Below are 26776 nucleotides of genomic sequence, written 5' to 3'. Positions count from 1 at the left end.
TCTCTTCCCTCTCATCTGTCTGCACCACCCATTGTTTTCTATGTCATGATTGGCTAGAGACCATTGTCAATCTCCTTACTGCCGTCCTACCATGTCTCCTGTGTCATCGCTGGCTTGCTTGCTAGCTTGTAAATGAATCTTTGGTTCGTCTGCAGCAATATGTTTCAACAAGGATACAAAAACACTGCAGTACAGCGGAACGGCGCCAGGACGCAAAAGGCACGACCACAGGAATGAAAAATCTGTGTGACTTAATTTTTTGTGTTGATCATTGAGGTTGATCATAAAAATTCAAACAAAGGTTTGAACCTTTTTTGAGGGTGTTTTAAACAAGACAGAAATGTGAGAAGATGTTGTTGCCTGTGTGAGAGAAGTATATAAAGTATATGGTGAGGGGTTTTACAGCCTTAACACATAAGTTGGCTACTTTGCGGATTTCACTTATTGCGGGCTATTTTGGGAACCGATTCACCGCGATAGATGAGGGAACACTGTACGCCAGAAAAATAACTACATAGTATTTGACAGAGACATCTAACCTTGTTAAATCCACTTTGTTGCCAAATGCACAGTCTGGATCCGATCAGGGTTAAACTGGGTTTAGGTTTTTTGTTTTTTTATTTTTTTTAATTATTTATATTTTTACAAATGTATAGATTGTTTTGGGCGTCTCAAAAGTGTTAACTATCTTTTTTAAAAGCCAAATGGAACTTTAAAAAGATCATATTGTGAATTATTTAACAAGATATAAATATGTACATAGATTATGAGTACAGTTATTATACAATAAAACAGAACAAAAAATGCACAAAATCTACATGCACAGCTGTTTTATACTTTTAAAATATAAATAATTTCAAAATATGAATTAAAAAATATCCAGTATCTGCAACTACTTCTGTTTAAAAAAAATAAAAAATAATGCTTTTCTATGAGCATAAAAACACCCATATTATGGCGTTCATCTTTGTTTTCATGCGTGATACTTTAAAATCCAGCGCGGTGCCAAAGGTGCACTAGTAAATTGTTATTGTGGTACATTGGAGGAAAAGAAGACGTGTCAAATTGTTACCTTGACCCCGCCCCTCCCTCCACGGCCCCCTTCCAACAAATCATATTCTTGTGAGTGCGAGAGAAGCTGTGCGTCTCTGTGAATTCACAAGGTTGTAACTCTTTTATGAGTGCGAATCAGAGGTGGAAATATCTGGCCGGGCCTTCAGAACGCAGATATTTATAGCGAGGACTTTCTGCCTCCTGACTTCCTGTACAAGTGTGTGTGTGCGCTCCTGCTAAATAATAAACACTAGATGTTGTGTTGGCCCTATCATAGCACACCTATCAACTGTAAGAGCATTAGCACAACCTCTGAAGTCTTTTCATTGAAAGCGATGCTGTGACTCACACTGATGCTTGCTGGGGTGATGCACGGCCTCATCCAGCACTTAAGCAGCAACAGTAACATTCATTTTGGGGAGGAGGGTGGTCCTGTCCATAAGTTGAAGTCCAATAAGAAGACCGCCTGTGCTGCCAAGGCTGGAAAAACATTCATCTCCTGTGAAATCAATGACTTCCATCTCAGAGCTTAATAGCTTAAAGTAGCTCAACTTCTTTATCCGCACTTTCTTCCTAAATGTAATAAGCCCGCAAACTGAACTTGGGAAGATTTGACAGTGTCTGAATGTGTTAAAATACGATGTCTGCTTTCCAAATGTGCAGTCTGGATCAGATCCAGATTGAAACCCGGTTCAACACCCTGGATACTGAGTCACTGATGTAATAAGTAGCTGAATACTATGAGAGAGTGAGAGAAGTTGCACACAAACTCATAAAGAAATGCATAGACTCCTTGGTGGAGGCAATATGTGCATGGACTCCAGGGTTAGCTGTTTGTAGCTGATACGTGTGAGAGTATTGTGACGACTTTACCTTCACAGCAACTAACACTTAAAGAATCTGTGAAGCAATACAATGAGCTGAGACCTTCCTAACACACAAGAAAGTTGCTCGATAATTCCTTTTACTGTGACACCTCCGACATGACACTGTCATCTGATGGGTCGTCATGACACAAAGTATTGATCGCTTACTGCTAGTTCTACTTGTACGCCTGCAGCAGTGGCTCAAAAAGGAAGTATCAGGACATTCAAAGACGTTTCCCTTTTATCACTGTCGATAGTATTTTAATAGACAATTACATTAACTTCTTTTACATTTTTCAGACGGCATAAAATGCTTAATATAGCATGACAGCAGACTTCCGCCAAGGCCAAAGTATCCTAAACATGTCAGTCTGACATGTTTTGATTGCGACGGTGTGCTACAGTTCCGCTTCGGTCCTGTAGGTGGCAGTAAATGGCGTTAGCAACTGCATAACAGCCCCATCTGCTGGATCGGGTGGGTCACTGCCCCACCTCTTGTAGGTTTGTTTTTTTTTTTCCTCACTTTCCTAGCTAACTAACGCACTGATCCAAATCATAACCTTTCTCTTCCATCACACAAAGCACATACAAAAGACCCAAAACAAAAATATTATATATGGGAAAACAACAATACCTCTAAAACGGTACCCAATGTAGTAACACCGACATGAAAACGGATCATTTCAAGACAAAAAGAACCAGACTCTCGTGTAGTATCTTCATGAGATAATTTTTAAATGGTTGTATGGTGGACTTAACAATCAGAAAAGCCTAGTAAGTAACAAAATAAAGTGAATCCAGATTATTTTGGAGAAATATAAGACGGTTACCAAAATTGAGGGGGTGAAAATATATTGATATGCTAACTTCACCAGCCTGGGGAACCTCACTCCAGTCTCTGCAGTAAATACACACTTATGTTTGGCAAAGTAACTCTTCTACTTCTGAATCGCTGCACACAAATGTGTGAAAATTTGTCAAAATGTGCATCTCTACTGTGCTGCCTGTGCTATTATTTTTCTGACAAATACACCACATGGTGGCGCCGTTATTAAACCTCCATAAGTTAAAAAAAAAACAAAAACAAAAAGAAAACACCCACTGTAACTTTGGGGTATTTAGCCCAAGAAAGAAATTTGGTACACAAAAATGGTTGAACACTGCCGCCATCAGGCAAAGCGTCTTGGCAAGGGCATTAAGTCATTGACCACTCATCATTTAGTCATGTGAAAAACTTACTACTAGTTTATAGTTTATTTTTAGTGTATAATGCTCTTGTTTTAAGTCCTGTTCTTAATGATACTGCTGCCCGTTTAGGCAGCAGGAAGAAATAACAATGTTGACGGCGGCGCAATCTGACACCATCCAATCCGGATATGATATAGTTCACCTCCCATTGAGCACGTTTATTTAGATGTGTCCATCAGACGGCTGGCAGCCTCCTGCTTGTGCACACGGGGGCGAGGGGAGGGGAGGGGAGCAACAAAACAGTGGCGGCGGTTTGCATCTTAGTCGTCTTTTTGTCACAAAGGAGCTTTGATTTCCTCCTCCATAATGATTTGAAAGGGATGCCTATTCCTGGCCTCCATTCATGTGCATCCCTGTGATGAGGGCAGCTCACACACACAAATAAAGAAATGATAAATAGCAAGCTTGCCCTGATTGCCAGTTTGATTATCTGCATTGATGTGGGCGGCCGATGGTGGCCAAAGGCAAGGGGGGGCCTTTCTTCGCTGTGCACTTTATTAAGCACACCTGCTAAGAGCTTTTTGTATGGCTTTTGGTGCGTTCATTCGTATTCTACACCGTTGCAAACCACAGCAAACAGTGGCCACTAAAACTTTGCACACTGCCATGTGGGCTTCCTGCAGTTTCCCTGACTTTGTGGATTATTTGGAGTCGTCGTATTTTAGTTGTATTATGAAATGTGTCTGTTATCATTAGGAACTGGCGGGCGCAATCACATCTGATTGTTTGTAGTGGTAAGAGCAGCCACAAGGATGAATGAATATCATTTCAAGGCACTTATTGTTGCATATAAAAATGCTATTGCCTCTTTTGCCGGAGATGGAAGCTGTAGTCATGTGACGGGGAGTGTAAATGCCGGTCAGCATTGTGAGCTCTTCTGTGAAGGACGAAAGTAGAACACGATCTGTGTGCGTTGTGTTGAATTTTTATCGTTAAGCCTCAAGAAGCGCAGCAGGCGGCATTGTGCATTATTTGGACAGATTTAAACACAGATCTTTATATTTGACTTGTTTGGAACTGGCTGAATCTTGTGTTTCGAATAGAATGTGGCAGGAATTGAACATTGGGGTAATTTGCACTCTTTACCTCTTTAGTTATAGACATTAAAATGTATCTTTTTCAAATCTTTCAAATCTTTTCAAAAATGTGTATATATATTTTTTGTTTTTTATTGCGGGTGGCCTAAAACTTGCTTTCCCTTTTTGAAGGTCTAGTCTTAGATTTATTAGATACCTGTGGGGAAACATATACTGTATGTCAAGATTAGGCTACCAGACCCAACCATAAGTGAATTTCTGAGAAAACCTGTGTACGACTTCTAAATACCGTTTTTAACATTATTACAGCCCTCCAGATATGAAAAAACACCTTTTAATATTGTAGACAAAATAAGACTAAATAAGCTATTTAAGATCTAAATAAGACTCATGCTCATGTGTGTTGCTACGGGACATGAAAGAGGTGGACAGGAAGTGATTTCGGGAGTTCAGAGTTGACCGTCAGCTTTGCGGGGGTAGCGGCCGCAAAAGTATCTTGTGTGTTTATTAAGGATTTTTATTCAGGATTATTGTGCCTGCAATAAAAGACTGTTGTTCCAGGAATCAAGTCTGGTGATTGGTCTCACCAAACACTGCAGTAAAATTACAATACTGTATATTTATATTTGAAATATATTATATTTGAAAATGCTTAGTTTATGCAAAAAATCCTTTTTTTTTTTTTTTTTTTTTTTTTTAAACTAATAACCGGCCGTATTCAACCACGAAACAGCCAGATTTATTAAATGATATATTTTGGAAAAACCGTGAGTGAAAATCTGAAGCGCAAAGAGGTGAGGGAAGACTGCATGTCAAACATTTTATGCAATTAGCATTCAAATTGGCGGACATACTCACAATCCAAAAAGAAAAAAAAATCGGCGAAGAAAAGTACGTAATTAAATAATCATATATATATAATTTATGCTAATTTATCGCCACGTTCTAATCTCGTGACATCTCCTTTACTTCAGAACTACCACTAATCGTTTCAATACGGTGCCGTTCAGTGAGGTCAGTGAGGAAATGGTAGCTCTTTCTTTGGCAGTAGCCAATCATGAGCTATCAGGGAACTCACGACGAGCTTGACAACCCATCGAAAATCGCAGGAGGTCATTACTCAATATAAGAGTCTGACTCACGGTGTCACCTTCGACGAATATCATCACACGGCAACTTAACAAGTGCTAATACAAGTTTTAAATAAGAAACGGCAACTATTTAACGTCTACCCATGATGCATTATTCCCAGCAGAGCAGTTCGTTGGCCAGTGGCTGCCACCATGGGGGCCAGCTGCCCGGCGGACATGTGCGGCTTATATACAGTATGTACAAATCTGTTTTTCGTTCGAAGTTTAGTGAGTGTGGCTTAAACACTGGTGCATTTTATACACCGGAAATGATGATATATGCCTAACTGTGTATGCTATATGGTGTTGGAATTTTATTTTGTGATTATGTCAAAGAATTTATGAACAATATCTGTCAAATATGGGGATTTATGATTGACATTGAAAACAAGCATGTTTTTATGTAGCTTTTGGTGTACCTAATGTTGTGGCTCAGTCCGTTTACATGTTTCCCCAGTGACACGCACATACACACACACACACACACACGCAGAGTTAAATTTAAACCAGGATAAGTGTGTGTTGCACGTCTCTCATGGCGATGCGGATCTGTCTACAGCTGACTTCATCTCCATGGCGATGGCTGCCTTCCCCGCCTCTCGACATGAAACGGACAAGAGGAGGTTGAACCCCACAAGTGGACTTGAGTGTATAGATGAAAAGAGCTGATGTCAGTGACAGCTGCTCGCTATATTTGCATTCTGGGGCTCTTTTTTGGAGCAGAGTAACTCATCTTCCCCTGGATGTTTGGTCTTGCTTTTAATTATTTACTGCTTTAATGAATACTTCCTACTCGATTGGAGAGTCTGCTGATTCAGTCTTTTGAATTTGATTGCTTTTCTGGGAATATGTAGGAAAAAGAGCAAAATAATATCACTACATAAAATTGTATTAATTTATTAATACATATAAATAAAGTAAGTAATTCTAAACTAGAGAAGCACTCGGAGAGCGCAGACCTCCGCCAAGCACCATAGCTCAAAAAAATAATCATCCAAAATTTTTTGGATCAGTCTTTGATATTTTGTACAGCCTGTTGGAAACTTGTCCTGTATGTTTTTCCCCAAGTGCTCCGACCATTTTTTTTTTTGTGGAGTTATATGCACAAATGCCGAAAATGGGCTTATGTTAAAGAATCCTTTCAAACATTCCTGGATCAATACGGTGCTCCGGATCACCCCCAAAATGTAATCAGTTCTTCCATATCCCATTTTTGACAATTCCTGAAAATTTCATCCAAATCCATTCAGAACTTTTCAAGTTATTTTGAAAAAAAAAACGATTTAAAAAAAAAAAAATGCACTTTGTGCTGCGCTACATACTGTATAATAGAAAACGTGAAAAATGGAAATAGAGTAAATTGCCAAACGTGAGGACACGTGTTCATCTTGCTGCTGGGTATAAAGAAGGTAAACAAGCAAACATGAACTCCGGGTGCCTATATTTCACCATAATAACTATTTTATTCAGACTTATTGCTTGCATGTTTCATTTTTGAGTGGTTACTTCTGCTGGAGGCGGCACTCAATTCAAAAAGTACTCTGTGGAACATCCCCAGGCCCATTGTTGATTGAAGGCTCTCGAGCCCGGGCCCGGCTTGTTTTGATGTAGTGTTGCTCAAAGCTTGCCTGTAGGAATTAGACCTTTGTAGCCCCCGTTGCCTTGGAGGGCTCTCTTGTGAAATGGCAGCAAAAGTTTCTTGTTGCACAGTGGCGGACACACACGAACGCTTGTCGAACAAGTGTGTATCAGCAGGTCTTGACGGGCTTTTTATGCTTTTTAGCCTTGCACGAAGATAAATAAAATGAACACAAAGCTAGCAAGCAGGCTGCTCCCAGGAGAGCTGTTGGCTCACAAAGGGATGATGAGCACTCATTTGATGAGGGTTCATGTTCGTCGTGATCCAGCCGCTGCCTTTCAGCATTATTTTGACAAGTCGAACAGCCGAAACTTTTAAAGAGCACCTAAAAAGTGGCTAATAGGATCTTAATAGCTGAGCAGGAAACAAAGCGGGATAAGTTCTCACAAAAGCACCAGATAATACAACCTAAAGTGATTACGTTTGATAGAAACAAATGCTGTATTGGAAATTGGGATTTACCATAAAGGGGTGTCCAAACTTCTCCCACAGAGGGCCACATTCTGAAAATCAAAAGATGTGGGGGGCCACTTTGATATTTTTATGAATTTTTAAATTTTGTAAAAAGGCTAAATTTTTTCAAAGTATTTATTATTATAATTATTATTATTATTATTATTATTATTATTATTATTATTATTATTATTATTATTATTATTATTAAATAATGAATATTCTTAATATTTTTAATTGATTTATTATTTATTTACATATATTTAACGACAAAACTTGGTGTTCAACATGTTAGCTGCTTCTTATTACATTTTGCTGTTTTGCTCTATTTTTGTGCCTTTTTTTTGGTTTAGTTTTATTTCTACAATGTGCCACGAGCCAATAAAAACAAGCTGCGGGTCGCAAATGATCCCCGGGCCGCACTTTGGACACCCCTGCTCTAATTAATGCCTCTATCCATTAACAGCTGTGGCTGTAGGCAATCACCTGATATCATTTATTTTAATTAACTCCACAAAATGGCAGCAGCTGCATTTGAATTGTCACCAACAGTCAGCTTTATCTACCTCTGCATGCACTTTAAAATGTTGCTACGACTGCATGTTAAACTTTCCGCACTGTTGCATGAATAACTGTACTAACGAACTCACTTTGTTTCTTGCCACTATTACAACATTGGTTCTGTTGTGCAGTATATTGACAGCAATAAATGACAGCATTGCGGTATCTCGTATGGCGCGGATACATGCGGACGAATGCAGTTATAATAATGCATTCCAGACAGCTAGGAGGTTGGAAATGTCAGATTTCCTGCTTTTCCCAAGTCTGAACTTTGTGATTTCCCAGTTGTCTTGAATGCAGCACCACAAGAAGCCCAAATAAGTGATGCAAATTCCAAAGTGGTGTTGATGACATTTAGCTGAAATCCTTAACGCTCCAGTACCGTCGGGTGTGTGAAATCAAGCCAAAAAGTTCACTCCAAAGATGGCGCCGTGTGCTTGACCGTTGACCCGACGTGCAGCCTTCAACAGCGCCTTCGCTTCACCGCCGCCTCCCACGCTCTGCGTCGTTGGCATTTACGGGAAACAAACCTCCACGGATGACTTCCCCGAGATGAAATGTTGACTGTGTGTCCCGCCAAATAAACACTCAAGGACGCAAAAATTGCAATCATCACGGCCCTAATGCGGCGTCCGTGGGTGCTGATGGACTCCATTAATAAAAGACCTTTTGGTGTTGAGTGTGTTACATACTCTTACGCTATAATATAATATTGACCGCAGCCTCTGCTCTAAACCTGCACTTATTTAATGATATGTTGACATTTTCAGCAATAATCCTGTGCTAATGCAAAGAAAACGTTGACAATGGGTTCTTGTCTTTGCTCTATATTGAGACAAACACAAACGTAATTATCTGTACACAACAGCAGCTTACTCAGGGAAAAAAAGGAAAGTAATCAAACCTGTTAATTGTTATTTTCCTGGCCTGTTAATGAGGCAGACACTTGACAGCAATTGATGGAAATGAGCACAAAGCGTGCCGCTTTTTTCCTTACAGGGAGTTTTTCCTTGCCTCCGTCGCCAAACTTGGAGTGCTTTGATGTGTGTGTGTGTGTGTGTGGTGCGCATGGAGGGCCTTGAAATAACTTTTGTGATGAATGCCACATGATTGAAATAAAATTGACTTGGCTTAATAATGAAATTGTAGAAAAGGTACGCAGAATAGAATAGAATAGATCCTTGTCAGCCACAACTGCTGTAAATGCTCCAATTCATGTCTCTCTTCAATTAACTTGCAAAAGCAAATAAGTGCCGGGGTCTCTGATCAGCACCAAGTCCAAAACATCTCACCCTACTGGTTTAGTTTTTTATTTTCTTTATTTTTATGAAACTCCACAAAATGACGGTCGCTGTGTTTTGAAGTGTCATGAGAGGTGAGCATCCGGCAGCTTTGTCCACCTCTGCATGCGCTTTAAAATGTTGCTACTCACCTTGTCGGAACAAAACTGCGTGTTACACTTCCTGTACTGTTTACAATAAACTCATCAGAGCTATTAATGCTGGCTGAGCAGTTTGCCTCAACAAGGGTTTCAAAGTGATTTTGTGATTAGGTGTCTATATTAGTAATGGGTCGTCCACAAACGAAATGGCTCGGCTCTTTGAAGTGAACAACGGGAGCCGGTTCTTTGAAGTGAACGACCAGTAGTTTTTTTGTTTTTTTTTTCCTGTTTAAACCTGCGTGTGAGTTTCCATCTAACCATTTTCTATGCCGCTTGTCCTCACGAGGGTCACAGGGGTATGATGGAGCCTATCCCAGCTGACTTTGGGGGAGAGGCGGGGTACACCCTAGACTGGTCGTCAGCCAATCGCAGGGCACATATAGACAACCATTCACACTCACATTCATACCTATGGACAATTTGGAGTTGTCAATGAACCTAACATGTTTTTGGAATGTGGGAGGAAGCTGGAGTACCGGGAGAAAACCCACGCACGCACGGGGAGAACATGCAAACTCCACACAGATGCCCAAACGGAGATTCGAACGCAGTTCTTCCAGATATCCTGACTGTTTGGCCAACATGCTAACCACTAAGCCACAGTGCGGCCGGCGTGTGAATTTAAGCAACAAAAACATCTGGGGAGCCAAAAGAGATGGTTCTCTAAAAAGAGCTGAACTTCCATCACTAGTCGACAACTGGCAAATTGGAATTGAAAGCTAATTCTTTTATAGCAGGTGGGGCACCGGATTGCACCATGGTATTGGTAAGACAGTTTGTTTTTCTTTGCCAATTAGGCATTTTTAACAGTAATGTTCCACTCTATATTTACGTATTAAAATGGCATTTTTGTCATTATTTTTGCACATTTTGTGTTAAAACATTGTTTTTGCAATCAGCGTGAGTGACGCGCGTTGAAGATAGAAACGTATTTGCTCAACAAACCCAAATGATCCTGTTCCGGTCCCCGGCTTGCCGTGCCAGCATGCATCAAATGGAAGACGCTTGCCTCCAAGGTGCTAGATCAGACTCTCTGCTGTCTTCATCTGTGCTGCTTTGGTGTCTGTGGGGATAAAAGAGCATTCCAGGTGGAAGCTAAAGTCTCAGCTTGTGCTGCTAATTGAGGTATTGTCGTGTGCTTCGTTAAGACAGTCAGTGTTACGCTTGATGGACATCACACAGTTGGGACTTTCAGGAGCCTCGTTTTGAGGTTCGCTGCGTGTCCTGTTCACAAGCAGCGAGACGACTCGCTCTTCACTCAAACATCGTTAGCGGACGTTTGTCTTGCAAAAGGTTTAAGATAATAATGTCTGATCCTTCACCTTTTTGCTATTAATATATCCTGGAAAAACAGGATGAAAACACTTTTTTTTTAACCCCTTGTGGGTTTGATCATCATTTTGTCCTCAGCAATTTCTCAGAGGACTTAAAAGCAATCAAAAGGGACTTATTCGACAGGGGAACGTGACCCGAGCTCTTGCTGTTGACACTCGCAAATGTAAAAACCCGTCAAAGCCGTTTTCATATCAGTGGTGTGAAAACTTGACTGAAAATGTGCTTTACTGTCGCGAATGAAAGGTCCCCTGTTGTACAAAAGCAACTTTTTAATGATGTTCTAAAAGTAATATGACTGTTTATGAGCACCAAATATGAGGGAAAGCTGTCATCTCCCCTCACTTGTTTAATCCAATGGTTCTCACAACTGTTTATAAAAAATTTAAAAAAAATGGCAAGCTTCACTACACATCTTAAAATAAAGCCTGGAGTTATGCCCACTGTCCGTCAGTCAGCTACAGATGTGTGAGGTTTAAGTTTGATCATGTCGTACTTCAGCACATAGGAAATCCGAGTTTATCTAATGTTGCTGTTAACATGCACGGTGACCAAACGTCCTGCTTTCCCAGGACATCATGCAAAACAGTAGTTCAAAAAGCATCTACAAGCAAACTTTGAGCATCACTTGAGTGTCTCATGGCCAGGACAATTGGTCACTGTAGCTCATATCTCATATAGAGGATCTTTGAATAACACTTTTGCAATTGTTCCTTAAAAAGAGCAGAGGGATTCTGTCATATTCAGGCTCTTTGACTAGCATTTTTGCAGTACATACTTAAAAACAGCAGAGCCTTTCTGAAAAACTGGAGATCTTTGACTCATGTTGTTGCAGTAGGTCCTAAAAGAAAGAGTGTACTTGGTGCGAGTTTGAGAACTATTGTCTTATACATATTTTCTTTCTTTAGCTTCACTCCGACGTGGATAAAGGTGACGGCAAGGTGAAGTACGTCCTGTCGGGCGAGGGCGCCGCCTCCATCTTCACCATCGACGAGAACACTGGTGACATCCACGCCACAAAGAGGCTGGACCGGGAAGCGCAGGCCTACTACACGCTTCAGGCTCAAGCGGTGGACCGTCTCACCAACCTGCCTGTGGAGCCCAAGTCCGAGTTTGTGGTCAAGGTGCAGGACATCAACGATAATGAGCCCAGGTTCCTTGACGGGCCGTACTTTGCTGGAGTACCTGAGATGTCCCCTCTTGGTAAGCTTCTAATCTCATTTCTCTGATCCTGAAACCTGAACTACTCATGGCAACGATCCACTGTATCTTTGTTTACATCCATCACTTCGTATGCCACAGTGGTGTGGAGATGTTTATGAATGACGCTGATGTTTGAGAAGTCACCAGTCGGTCAACGTGTAATGTCTGAATCGGATGACTCTGGCACGGAGTAAGACCCCCTTTACCTGTCTGACCTGAGTTAGACTCTCTGATAGGGACAAATAAACTAAGATCACCCAACATTCCATCTAGATCGGTGGTGTTCAAAAGGCGGCCTGGGGGCTATTTTCGAGCTTCCTTTTTTTTTTTTTTTTTTTTTTTTATTGGCTGTCCCACCCATTACAAAATGACTATATCACAAACAGGGGCAGCACCAGGAATTCTGGGTCCCATGAAAAACAATCCCACACCCTCTGCCTTAAAAGGCAGCAGCTGTACCATTACACTACCAGGGTCTTACAGGTGTGGGTGAATTTTACCATTTTATTGTTCTAGTCTGAGTGCTGTCAATCCCTGTGGCAACAAGCACGGTTTCAGGATTACTCGTCTCTCTGTTTTGCCGAGAATGCGCCCACTTGCGCAAAATTGGGCCCCCCATGGATCGTGGGCCCTACGTACAGCGCATGTTCTGCATGAATTAATACTTAATGAGATATATTAAATTGCTCTGTCACCTATAACAAAGCTAAGATGTTTTGTTGAAAGAGCTGAGATGCAAGATGGTTTTAGCATCTTTAATGTACAAAATGTATCAAAGTGGCCCCTCCATCCTTCCATTTGTCTGTATGTCGCCCTCTCTGGAAAAGGTTTGGACAGGACGTAGAGGATCTTAGAGTCGTGTTTTTGCAGTAGATCCTTGAAAGCAGCACAGCAGTCTTGTCAAATCAAGTATGTGTTCAGTTTTTTTTCAGACAGGTTTTGTAGGTATATCAGAGGGAGATTTTTACCTTGACATGTTTTGACTGTCATCTGCAGCCTATTCAGTAAGAAACTGAACATATATTCAATGCATACCTGCCAATCCTTCTGTTTTCCCCGGGAAACTTCCAGATACTGCCCTTCTTTCCCGGCATCCTCCCATTCCTGTATTTTTCCCGTATATTTAAACACCCTTGAAAAAAAGATCCCCTCCGATTCCGGTCGCGCCGGCAGCTGAAACAGCACAGCTTTCAGGCCGCTCCACCTTGGCAACGCTTGGTAAACATCTGCGCAACACACATCCTGCAGCAGGTAAAACGCCCTCAAAATAAAAGCACGAAAGAGATGATGGAGATGAAGACATCTCTTCCAAAAAAAAAGAAATCATACAATAATAATGTAACCACTAGGGGAGATTAAAACGTGACAATATTTCTCGTTTAGTGAAAAGCTGTCTTTGGAGAAGAGGGCAGCCAGAAGCGTTGTCAGACTGAACTATGGCATTGCGATTGTGAATGCTAATACTTTCCACATAATGTGGAAGTGCGTGAGGCAGGATTGGAACCACACATGAAGTGCTTTGCGCACACTATAAAGCATGGAATCCAGCTTGCACTCACACTTGTGTTCTCACTCGCTCATGAAGTGTTTTTTTCTTTGGAGTTCAACAGCTGCCGCGGTGTTAATATCCAAGCAGAAACTGTGGTAATTCTGCGTTTGATCAAAGTTACTTAAGGTCTGTCAGATCAAAACACAATCGCTGGAGGCGACATCGCCTCCACTCCATTCATTTTCTATTGGAACCTGCGCGCTAAGGCGATTATTGCGAGTCATCGTCCAGAGCTGAGTGTATCGTGACACCCGTAGTAACGACCCAATGTCTGTGAATGCACCTCGCGTTCTCGTCTGCCACAAGGTGCGTGCCATGTTTCTGGGTGACTTTGAATGGGAGGGGAAGGACATGGGGGGCGAGGGGAGAAATTTTAAGTTGAAAAATTTCCGCAATTTGGGTCACCGCTTGTCATTAAGGGGTGATGGTGGGTCCCGCAGCCAAACCAGTTGAGAACCACTTGTATAGACCATCTTTGGGTCCGTATGTAGCTCATTTGCATACATTCAAAGATTTATTTTTCCAGAAAGACTGGCAACACGAGGTTCCACCAGGATCACTGAGATGAAAAAACTAAGTAATTCTTCCCCTGGGCGCCACCTCAAACGTGCACACTAGCATACAGATGGAAATTAGTGTAAACAAATGTGTTGTTGCGGCTGCTCGGCTACCGTCAAAGTCAAACTATCTTGGGGTGTTGTTGGGGGGTGGGCGGGTGGAGTGGATGGCAACACTTTGCTTACAACACAGATCTCGGAAGGATTACACCGTCAGTGCAGAGCTCAGGCTTAAGGAAGCACAGGATTAGCACGAGGGCTCCGAGTCTCTCGTGTCCAAGTTGAGATAAGACGACGACTGCAGTCGGGGCCGCATTCACACCACCAGGGTCACCTCTCCGCCACTCTCTTTAGTCCTCCAGCTCATGTGAAGGCCCACCTTGGGGGTGGGCAGGAGAAAAATGTCAAAGCAATTATGAGGAGGGACGGGCCGAGCACCTCTTGTCCACAATTATTCCTTTATGGGTGTCTTTAAATCATTAGCCCCCAACGCTGATGAATGGCTTCAATTTGGAGGAAATCATGACTTTAATTCATTAAAGTAATTTGAAGCATGCGCGCCGACACCTTTCGGCCCGAGAAATCTCTGAAGGCTTTTGTCTTAATCACGGCGGCCGTGTCAAATAAAAGACGCCAACGCTGTGAGGACGGTCGTGAGGAGCGCCGAAAGGAGCAGTCGGAGGTCTCGTTACAAGCCGGGAGGGATGTAATGTCAACCCAAGTTCAATTACAGTCGGTCGCCATTGTTCCTGTTCATGGAAACACTGAGCTTGACTGTCAAAAAGCTCTTTTCCTTTAATACAAATCAATTTCGGTATGTGAACTTTAAAACTTTAACTTGAATTTAATTTTAGCAAGCTACCAGGTCCAGAGACAGAGCTCAACAACATTGTTGCACAATTGTTTGCGGCCACACACAGCAGAGAAAGGACAGGGAGCGTTGGCAGGAACACTTTACCCCCCAAAAAACAACAAAAAACCCTCTAAAAAAAGCAAACTTTAAGATTGTGGCTTAAGAAGTAGTGATGCGTACCAAAACTTAAACGACGTAAACGGTAGTAACCAGACCGACGTAAACTGTAGTAACCAGACCGAAAACCTATGTGGCTATCGGTGCCCAAGGCTAAAAATGAGGTATACTTGCCCTCAGATCAACTGTCATGAAGTTAGTTTTTCACTGCGTAGACGACAGGGAGCCAAAATGTTCAAACGTTTGGACTCAGGTGGCATTATGCAGGTAACATTATGCTCAGTTAATACACGACTATGTGGGATTCATTCGCAAACACCGCTCCAGCCGCAGTCTAAACGTCGCTACAATTCTCTATCAATTATCAATTTCTGTGCAGAATTACACACTTAAAGTACAGTAAAATCAGGTGATTTTTTTGGGGGGGGGGCGTTTGCACATCCCATGTGTTCTGTATTGCTATTTTTTGCAGTGATAATGACAATTGTGAATTTTATTTTGTATAAAATGTTAATTTTTTTATTATAAATATATAAATTACATATATTTAAATAATTATTTTTTTTACTTTTATTTTTTTTAATTTTTTATGTACTTTAAATTTTTTTTTTTTTTACAAAATAAAGTTTAAAAAAAATAATAATATATTTTAATAAATTAATTCTTATACATTTATTGAATATTAAGGTATTAATGATTAAGGGATTATTCTGTAATTTTAATATTTTGTAATTTAATTGAATCATTTTAAAAAATACTATTTAGTCCCAAAATTCCATTAAAAGACATTTGTTTTTAGACAATTTTTTTTTCTTTTCTTGTGACAGTGGCAACATGCTGCTGGTGAGAATTAAATTTGCATTTGCAAATAACGAGGTCATCATACTCTATTTGGTACACTTGACAGCGCTTATGACTTGTAAGGACTCAAAAATTCCAAGCCCGTGACTTTGGACTTGACTCGACCGGACTTGTCTTGACTTGAGATGTGACGTGGACTCGCGTCTTTACTTGAGACTTGCAAAACACTGACTTTCTCCCACCTCTGGTAGTTGCAAATGTCCCAAATAAAAAAAACAGCATAATTCTGTTTGGAATCTTGCATCGAAATGATCATATTCAGAAAAAAAGTGGCTTGATCAATCTTAGCTACAAAATAGGAACGTTTTATTTATTTATTAACACCTCCCATGTCAGTTCTCGACCCCTGCAGTGTAAGAATGAGCCTTAATCATGAGTACACTTTGCATTTTGTGTATTCATTCCAAAGTGTGTGTGTGTTTGCACCCGGGAGCGCACATTACCACTTGACAGCAGCAGGATGCAGTCTGGGTGTGCACAACTTCCTGAATAAAATACCTGCCTCCCCCTCACATTAAACACGCCACATTTGTTTTCATTACGAGCAGATGACATTCCTTCGCCCAAGATACTGATTAAGGACCCGCATTTTGGTGCACAGCTGCGGCGTACGTGTAAACAAACCGAAGAAATATTGCCAAAATCCGACATTGCGTGGATGAAGATGGACATACATTGAAAGGTAGCGGATGACTGCGCTGGAGCTTGAAAAATGTAACTGTTTGGCTTTTCTGGACATCACCTTTCACTCTTTTGCCTGCAAATAACACCTCCGCCCCCCCCAAAAAAATGACCATGTGAAGCACTTTTAACTATGCAGCAATAATAGAGATTTAGCCTCCTCATCCTTTGACCTTGGTGCTTTAAAGCAGTTGTAATAGAAGCTGTCATGACTAAGAGGTGATGATATAATCCAGGTGTCCTTCTCCAGCCAGCACCCGGCGTTATATTGTTCACCATACACGGACAAAGCCTGTTAATTCTGCCTTTTACGACCCAAAGGGAAGACTCTAATCTTCAATTTCCATGATCACTTCATTCTGTAAAAGCCCGTAAAACACGTCTCGTGTCGGAAAGTGAGCTTTTTATGAGCGGCTTTGCTTTCTGAAAGGCGGCGCTTTCTGTCATATGCTACAGTATAAACTCTTGGCCCATTAAAGTGAAATATTCAGCTGCCCAACTGGAGAAAAACACATGGAAAATTATGCCTTTTTTATTATTATTATTATTATTATTATTTAGCTGGTGTAGGCGTCAGGTTTAAAACTAGCGCTGACGCACAGTCTAACAACGAAAAGTTGTGTGAAACCCATAGTTTGTTGAATTTTGAATTAAAAGCTCATCTTCCCTTTTAGTTTTACTATGCAGGCAAAGGCGGTGACTTATTTGCCGCATTATAGTCTTAGTGTGCACCCTTTTTCAGGAGTTGAGCTCTGTATAAGATAAATAAGACTTCCTGTGCTGGCAATGTTAGCATCATGGCTAACTGAAAGGCAATAACCAGTTAAAAAAATAATTGAATGTGATGCTAGTGCCTGATTTAGCAATAGAATTTTAGAATTTAAGGTGATTTAAATTGTTTTTGCCCCCGTGCAACTTCTACATACCTGTCAACCCTCCGGTTTTACCCGGGAAACTCCCATATCTTGCACTTTTTTTCCCGGCGCCCATTTTCCCTTTTTTTTTTTTTTTTTTTTTCGGCGTGGCACATCCTGTGGGCGGTATACTTGGTCACCCCGCTACTCCCGTCGTGTGAATTTTCCTTAACTTTCCTCATTTTCCTTGCAAATGTTGGTTTGTCAACATTTGGATACACTGGAATTTAGTAGTTGGCGTTTATGCTAATTTACTAGTGTATAATCATTTTGTTGACCTCCTGACATTAATTAGTGTTCACTTTTAGCAAGCTAACGCGCTTATGTTTCACAACAGTATATGAGCATTCATTTGAAGCCAGTGAACATGAAAATGTGCCAAATGAACATGTATATATTTTATAAACAGGAAAAAAAATCAATCGCTTACATTCATATCTTCTGCTTCATAGCGATCATTTTGTCTTATCACATACATTTGGGTCTAATTTTAGCAGCAAGCTAACAAGCTAATGTTGCACAACAGTGTGTAAGCATTCATTGGAACCCATCTGAATATGAAAATATGCTAAATGAACATGAGCATATTTTATAAACATAAAAATGACCAGCTTACAATCATATCTTCTGCTTTATAGCTGTTATGTTGACTTATCACATTAATTTGGGTCTAATTTTAGCAGCAAGCTAACAAGCTAATGTTTCACAACAGTGTGTAAGAGCTCATTTGAAGCCCATAAATATGCTAATATGCTAAATGTGCACATAACAGTGTTTGCTAATTGAGAGCATCCTTTGCATTACGCCTGATTGCATCGTATTTCATGCTCAGGAGTGTAAGAATGTCCCGGAACATCCTGGACAAACAACTCTTAAGTGCCCTTTAACGTGGACAGTCAATCCAATTTGGCTTCTGGAGCCGAAAAGAACTTAAAAATGGGAACCGTGTGAATTAAATCACCTTGCTTACAAGCGGCTCAGAGTGTTTTTTGTTGTTTTGTAGCCTCGTTAGAGAAGCCTCTTCTGCATTACATACGACAATAAGCAGTCATTACCACACTAAATATAAATAAAGACAGCATAATGAGATTATTTACCGCCTCAGAAGTTTCACTCCAACACACCGCGTCCCCCCCTCCACTGCCTTTCAAGTTCAATCGGTCACACACTGCGAGGATGTGACGACCGTTTCCGCAATTAGCCTCGTTTAAAAACGTGTGGCTGTTGCCGTGGTAACTAATGAAGGCCTGTCCGCCCCCACCCCCACCCCCTCCCCGCAGGAACCATGGTGGTGCAAGTGGCGGCCACGGACGCCGACGACCCCACGTACGGGAACAGCGCCAGGGTGGTGTACAGCATCGTGCACGGGCAGCCGTACTTCTCTGTGGAGCCCAAGACAGGTAGGTGTGTGTGTGTGTGTGTGCGTTTGCAGAGTAACGGCGGGCTTTTTAATTGATTGATGGATTGATTTGCTTGTCGGGTAGTTAAGTCATTAGGCTTGTCTGTCAATCAAATTAAAATAGCAAAGTAAACACTGTAAGGATACTGCAGAACCTCTTAATTACAAGCACCTTAGCTGCGACAAGATTTTTGTGTGAAATAATCACTGGAAATCTCATTAAGGTAGTGTTTCATTGATTTAACAGTTTACAGTGGTTAACTTCTTTTTACACTTGTATGACAATAGTAATAATAGCTTCTTTTGCAGAAAATGTCCATTTCCTGTCGGGCACACGCCCAAGGGATCAATCTTCTAATCTAATGTAATATTAAGTTTGGTTAACTTATTTTTGCACTTTACTATAAAAAAGTGAGAGACAACATTGTGCGGCAAAATTGCCTTTTTCATTACGCTTTTGTTGAAGAGCTGAAGAGAATTTATGTATGTGGTAAAGTTATTTTTACACTTACTGTATGTGCCTGCTAAAAAAAGATCTTTACTTAAGATGTAAAACTTTGCCAGTCGAGTTGATGTAGGTTCTATGATTTAAAAAAAACAAAAAAAACAGCATAAGATAGAAATATAAATAATTCCACAACTACTTGTTATACTGTTTAGGTTTGAGCCGCAGATGCAGAAGCGTGAGGCTGGAAAACAGTTGTAGTTTCTATAATAGAGTTACACAAAGTGCAACAAAGCCAACAAAGGAGAGAGCATAAACTGGGCGGGGGGGGGGGGGGGGGGGGGCACTATGAAAATACTTGTTGTTGTAACAGGGAAAACAGGCTGCATGGCAGGGAACAACTGGGCATACCACTAGCGGACGCAACTATTATTTCTCCAAAAAGTAGTCTAAGCAAGATCGTCCTCGAAGAATGGAAGAAAGAACCGGCGTCTCCCGGTTACAAAAAATCTGATTTAAATTGGACCCTATATACAGAAGCACAAGGTTAAAAAAACAGTTGTATTCTCTTTAATACCTGAGTGCCGCACAAAGTGCAACAAAGCCAACAAAGGAGGAATCAGAAACAACTTAACTGTAAAAAACGTGCTGTTATAAAAATCAGCTTTAAGTTGGGCCCCAGATGCAGAAGTATGAGGCTGAAAAACAGTTGTAGTCTCTCTTTAATGAAAGTCACAGAAGGTGCAACAAAGCCAACAAAGGAGGGAGCAGAAGTAACTTAACTGAAAAAAGGCACTCTGAAACAAGTTGCGGTTGTAAGACAAGGAGAAGCAGCGAGCCAGGCTGCATGGCACACTACTAGCAGACACAACTATTATTTGTCCAAAAAGGAGAGGAAATCCAAGCGAGCGCATCCTCACAGCATGGAAGAAAGAACCGGTGTTCCCCGGCTACAAAAAAGGGGTTTTAAGTAGCCAGATCAACCAAGTTGTCCCGCTTCCAGCTGGAGTGAGGCCTCTGAAAACAGAACACAAAGAGGAGAAGAATGTAAGGTCAGACAAAGTGCAGAACAGGAAGCACTACTGTTACTACGACTGCAAATAAAAATAGAAAATAAACAAAACTTAATAAATGGGGGGATGGCAGGATCGAAATATTAATATGATGCATACATCAAGATTATACCCCAAACAATAAACATGTTAAATGAAATGACACCCCCAGTGTCAATCAATTTTCAATACTGTTCATTAGATTGTGCCGGTGTACCGAATAAAGTGTGAGCATCTCAAACTTTAAATGTTTTTTTTGTTTTTATTTTAACAGATTAAAGCTCTGCGATACGAATATTACATCCTCCCACCTGATGAAACATGAAAAACATCCAGTAATAACGTTTTAAGAACGGGGCGGGGGGGGGGGACAGCCCTGAAATAAGCAGCAGCATCCTCAGATGTGAGCAAAGCCTGCTGACACGTCGGCTGTTTCACGGCGAGGAGCGCAGCCGGCGCTATAGTCCTTGTCACGTCTCCGCGGCTGCCTCATTAGCCACGGCCCCCGCCCGGGCTCGCCTATACTTCACGCTAAGAACACATAAAAATACAGGCTTGCCATAATATTGGGCTTCATCCTCTAACACTGAGAGCACACGCGCACTGATTTTTTCTTTTTTTTTTCTTTTTTATGAATGTACTTTTAATTCATGAGGTGGTGACAGCCTCTGCAATGCAGGGATTTAGTTCTCCACCAGGCAGGCTGCTAAGAGGACTGCTTGACAAGAAAAAGCTTGACTGTAAACATTCAATAATAACACCATGAGTAAAGTCTCATTTTTTTGTTCATGACTGTAAATGTAAGTTGGATTGGTTCGGCTAAATTAGCCACTAGCCTTTCAAATGCTAATTCCGATATACAAGTGTATATAAAAGCGCTTTGGAAGACTCGTTCGAAAACAAGTTGCAGCACGGAAGAATACACTACAGTTGGTGCTCGATATTGGCCACACTTGTCTCAATCATTCGACTGTCACAACCATCATGATGGATAAAGATAGTATTGTAAAGTCTACCATGACGTTGTAAGGGATGACGAGGAGGTGGTCGATCAACAATCTCTTTATTGTGAAAACAAAACGGAGTGCTGTCGGCCGTAACCAGGCCAAAACATCAGCAAATGTCTTCCTCAGCCCACACTTTAAACAATACACATAACTGCCTGGTCTCCACAGTATCCATGAGCATGTTCAAGGACCTGCTCCTATGAAAGCGACAGTAACAACTAAGCAGTGTTTCGTTTTTGTTTTTTTTGTGCTCGTTCGTAGCTCGACAACCACCTATACACGAAACTGCTGCGTTAAGGAGAAGGGCTAGCATAAAACTGATGCAAATCTATTAAGCATGCTTCACAAAAATACATTGAAGTGCATCGCATGTTTTACAATTCAACCTGTCCAAAAACGAGTAGGAAGAAAGAACTTTATTTCATAGAATGTTATTGTTTTGTCTGCCTTGGCGTCTTTCATCAAGAAGTTCATATTTTGCATCCTTCATGTTGCTCAGGACCACTCAATGTGATGCAGTGCAGCTGTACAGCGTCTATGATAAACATATTGTGAAATTAATATCTCTCTGACAGCATCATCCATCAAAATGGCGTCTTTCTTCCTCCTTTCGTTAATAACGTTCTTGTATCAGATCTTCTTATTTGATGATGCAGGTGTACCTAATGAAGTGCAAACATCTTTCGGGGCGGGAAATGTTACTTTGCCTCTCGTTGTGCAGCGCAATCCCTGCTTTATTAACACCCCCACACGCTTAATGTGCACCTAGTTACAGCCTTTGGGCCGGCGCCAGCGTCCCGACCACGACTGATTAAGTTCTCATTCCACCCCAACCAAGAAGCTGATTGCATCTCATGGCTCCAGCATGAGACGCAGCGTTGAAGCTGTTAAATAGCGAGCGAGGTGTGACTGATGGGGCCACCATGTCTTCTTTGACGGCGCTGACCTTCATAACCCCTGCGTGGCTCATCGTTAAAAAAGAAGGGGGGGCGGAGAAGGATGGGACTGTAACTTGTCTGTCAAGGGGGGCATCCGGTTACTGTCTACAAGGCTTTTATGGCTTTCCAGAAGTTCCTTTATGAGCTACTAAGGGGAATATTGGGATGCGTCGACCTCGTCTTCATGGAGTTAACTTTCTAGAAGTTGGCGCTGCCAGCCTGGGCTCAACTTCATACCTGCCGACACAGCAGTAATGCCACATTTTCTGCTATTACTTCGAAAGAAACAAACTGTGGAATGTGTTGAGTCATTTTCATCCATCCATTTTCTTCCACTTATCCGGGCAGGGACGCCCAGGCTTCCCGGTCTCCGTCCAACTCTTCCAGCTCCACCAAGGGGACACTGAGGCACTCCTAGGCCAACTGTGAGACATAATCCCTCCAGTGTGCCCTAGATCTGCCCCGAAGCCTCCTCCTACCTGGGCATGCCTCAATAGGGAGGCATCCAGGAGGCATCTGGACAGAAAGGAGCAGCTGCTCCACTCTGAGCTCCTCACCCTGTCTGTGAGGGTGAGTCCAGCCACCCTTCGGGGGACAGTCATGTCAGCCGCTTGTATTCGCGTTCTCCCTCTTTTGGGCACTACCCAAAGCTCACGACCATGATTGGCACGTAGATCGAGCCGTAAATTGAGAGCTTTGCCTCCTGTGTCAGCTTTCTCTTCACCCTGACGGCCCGGTACAGCGACCACATTACTGCAGATGCTGCACCGATTCACCTGGCTATCTTAGGCCCCAGCCTTCCCTCAATTGTGACCAAGATCCTGAGATACTTGAACTCCCCCACGTGGGTGCATTCCACCCCTCTCCGACCGAGAACCATGGCCTCATGTTTTGAGGTACCGAGTCTCATCCCAGAAGCTTCACACTCGGCTGCGAACCGCCCAAGTAAACGCTGAAGGTCACAGCCTAATGAGGCCATCAGGACCACATCTGCAAATGGCAGAGATGAGATCCTAAGGCTCCCAAACTGCATGCCCTCATGTCTATAAAGATTATGAACAGAAGCCTTGGCTCGACTTACTGCTGGCATTGTGAACCAGGCTTCTGCTCCAGTTGTACAAAGACCGAATGGCATGTAGTAGCGTTTTTTTTTTGTTGTTGTTGCTAGTAAATCTCCAAGCTGTACACTGACTATACTCCCAAGTACTGTGTTTGAGCGCTTGCCTTTGTCAGGTCATCGACCTTTAGCGATGTTTGCAAGAACACTTGAACCCGGGGATGAGCCAGCAGGGCGACTACGCCAATTACAGCGAGCGCGGACATTTGCTTAAGTGATTTCCAAGCAACATGTCCATCCCATAAAGTCCCCATTACTCTCACATCAGCACTCTACGCCAGTGACATGGTTTTCATTAAGCTAAGTTCTTTACTCTTACCGCAGTGGATCAGTCCAAGGATTTAATGCATTTCTATAAACAGTCCATCTTCAACACAGGGTGCAATCGTCACCCACATGGAAGATAATGGATCACGACCAAATATCCACTGAAGGTCTACACTGAGCTACATCCCAGCCTTAAGCCTCGTAACCACTGGAAGCAGACTATAGCGATTTGGCAGTCTGAGACCCTGGAATGTCAAGGGCAAGGTGACATATAGATGATACCGATTGATGAGAAATGAGGAGAGGATTACCGTGGCAACGGGAGGCCGTGGACGAAAGGTCACGGACGAGGCAATATTATTTCTTGGGGAAAAAAAGGTAAAAGTGACATTTTTTTAGATTCTCTCTGCTTGATTATTTTGTGCTCAAAGAACAAAATGGTGAGCTTTGTTTGAGACGGGTGGAAGATCACAGCAAAAGATAATAAATAGCGCAAAGTCTCTTCTGCTCCTGTTATTACTGTTTTGACAAATACAACACATGGTGGCGCTGTTATTAAACCTCACAATTTGGCATGACTTGAAATTTCTCACATGGCTCAATGCGCTGTATGAAACGACTCACTATAACTGTGTTTTGCTGAATCACCGCCAAATTTGGTTCACACTTTGACAAGCACGTGTGTAAAACTGGAGCAAGACGATACGGCAATGGTAGTGGTTGTCCAAAAAGAAGTGGGAAGAAGCAAAGGTTATTTAATCCTCCCCTCTTTCTGTTTCACATCAATTGCTAACACATTTGTTTGTTCACATCCTGTTTTCAACATGTACCGTTTCCCAATTTTGACAAAGAACCTGATTTGGAATACCATAAGAAATGTTAATGCAGCATCACAATGTGTTACAATAGGAGTTGAGGGTATTGACATATTGGTATCTTATGTAACACTGATGATAAATGATAACAAATATAATCCGTGATGAAAGGTCAAGAGCTGTTGAGTGAGTACAGACAGTGTAATACTTCAAGTAGTCCTCGGAAATGAAGAGTTAGTCCTAAGTACAAGAGTGGTTAGACACAATTGTGATTTTAGGAATAAATATCTATAACCGGCTGGTAACTGACCTTTTTTTGTAGCTCACTTAGCGAGTGGAGTGTACTTTTATAGTTATTTCCTCATATCGCCACACAAGAAGTTAGATATGGTAAAAGCAGAGAACATTAAGTATGTAGTGATGTTTGTTCCAGGACATATTTTCCTTTATTCAGCACTGAAGTATTTCTTGCCGCTTTGTTGTATGTTCTTAATGTGGCATTTTCAACTCATTTTGTCGTCTATTATAAAGCCTAGAAATGTCTTTTCGCTCACCCTGACAATGTCTGTGACGCCTATTTGCGCATAAATGTCCTTTCTGCTCTTACAAAATGGCATTATTTTATTTTTACGTAGGTTCAGGGACAGTCTGTTCCTTTTAGTATCGTCATTTCATCTGTGACTTTATTTATTAGCTGTTGTGTACATTTTCCGGAAAAAATGCAGTAGTATTGTCTGCAAATAAAACTAGCTTTAGGTCTTTCATGACTTTACAAATCTCAAAGGTGAACAATTTTGGTCCCAGTGTTGACCCCTGGGGTACGCCACACTATATATTTAAACTTGCAGATGTATGACCCAAAATGAAAGTGCCATTGGGACCAAAATGGTTCCTGTTTCTCCCAATTCGATTTTTTTTCCTCACAGCCATTCAAAAAGACCTCCTTGTTTGTTTATGAGCTAATGTGACTTGTGCATACACAAGTATCATTGTGTTGTTGTGGTGCGGACTCAACACCTTGTCAATACCACAGAACAAAGCAAGTGGGCAAGCCTCTGCATTTTCTTGCAGGCCAGGATTGAGTGTTGTGGGATGAGCGTTGGTCTTCTGTCTTTGCTAGTTACTAATTAGTCTCATTTGCGGCACGGCCGGGCCATAGCGGTGGGTGACTTTGACAAAGTACTTGAGCTGAAATACACTCCTAAGCTGCCCGACTGCAATGCTGCACCGTAGCGATTAGGTGGCAGAGGGCTAACGGTCAGTGTTGCATCCCAGCTCACTTTCGTCCAACAACTCTCTTTACCCTGCTTTTTAATCCCAAATTGAATCGACAAGGTGCCCTTGGGGAAGGTGCTTAATCCTGAATAGGCTGAACCGCTTCCAAGCAATGCATAATGCGGGGCAAATACGTAGCCACGCCTAAAGCTGCTCGGTTATTTTGTAATTCATATTGATTGATTGCTTGTAGTTTAGTCTGAAGGTGAAAACGGCGTTAAGGACCGTGCTGTAATTGATAGCAGGCTTGAGGGGCTTTGAGCAGCTGCCTCCAGCGTGGTGCACCTTGGCGATACTGCAGGTCCTTCAGCCACAATTACCCGTGCACATTAAGGCTGTTAAAGATGCATGCATGCAAAGTCAGAGACCTCTCGAGGCTCGGAATAACAATAAGGGAATTTAGTTAGTCTCCATCACCCGCTGCCTTAATTACATTGTGAAGGGTATGTAAAGATGTGACATGACTTGCCTCTCAAAACGGCGTACACGTGAAAGTGACAGGTGACTGCTGGCCAGACGGGTCCGGCTTTGGAGAATCTAATTAAAGCCACGAGCTCAAACAAAGGGAAAGGCCACATTCAATCCCAACTGGCCGCCCGTTTGAAAATGTCAAAATGGAGACGTCTGCTGGCTGTGATCATCTCCTGATTGAGATATTAGCACGTCCTGCGTGCGTGTGTGTGTGTGTGTGTGTGTGTGTGTGTGTGTGTGTGTGTGGGGAGGTGTGTGTTGTTGAGGACTCCTGCTGCGCTGACTGCTCTAAATCGAGAACATTACGGCTGAAGGCAACTCATAAATCTCTCTGCCTCCTGCTGTTGGCTAATATAGCGGCTTGCCGTGCAATTATTTCTTCCTGATCACAAACAACACACAAACATATGCACCGTGTGAAGAACACATCCTGTCAGGAATTCACTGATGGGGAAAACCATATAATTCCACTCTATGATGATTTTAATACTGGAA

At 41.9% G+C, this 26776-nt stretch overlaps 1 protein-coding gene across 1 annotated transcript in view; it reads left to right on the top strand.

Annotated features, from left to right (window-relative positions):
- cdh7a (cadherin 7a) overlaps nucleotides 1–26776 on the top strand; it is a 107143-nt gene that overhangs the window by 40177 nt on the left and 40190 nt on the right. The window contains exons 3-4 of the mRNA XM_054766036.1: nucleotides 11669–11963; nucleotides 18776–18895. Of these exons, the coding sequence (XP_054622011.1) occupies nucleotides 11669–11963; nucleotides 18776–18895 (415 nt within the window). The remainder of the gene's footprint in view (nucleotides 1–11668; nucleotides 11964–18775; nucleotides 18896–26776) is intronic.

Source organism: Dunckerocampus dactyliophorus, chromosome 21 (genome assembly GCF_027744805.1).
Source record: "Dunckerocampus dactyliophorus isolate RoL2022-P2 chromosome 21, RoL_Ddac_1.1, whole genome shotgun sequence".
NCBI classification, from domain to species: domain Eukaryota; kingdom Metazoa; phylum Chordata; class Actinopteri; order Syngnathiformes; family Syngnathidae; genus Dunckerocampus; species Dunckerocampus dactyliophorus.
Note: the sequence above shows the minus strand (reverse complement) of the source record. Positions and strands in the feature narration are given on the sequence as shown.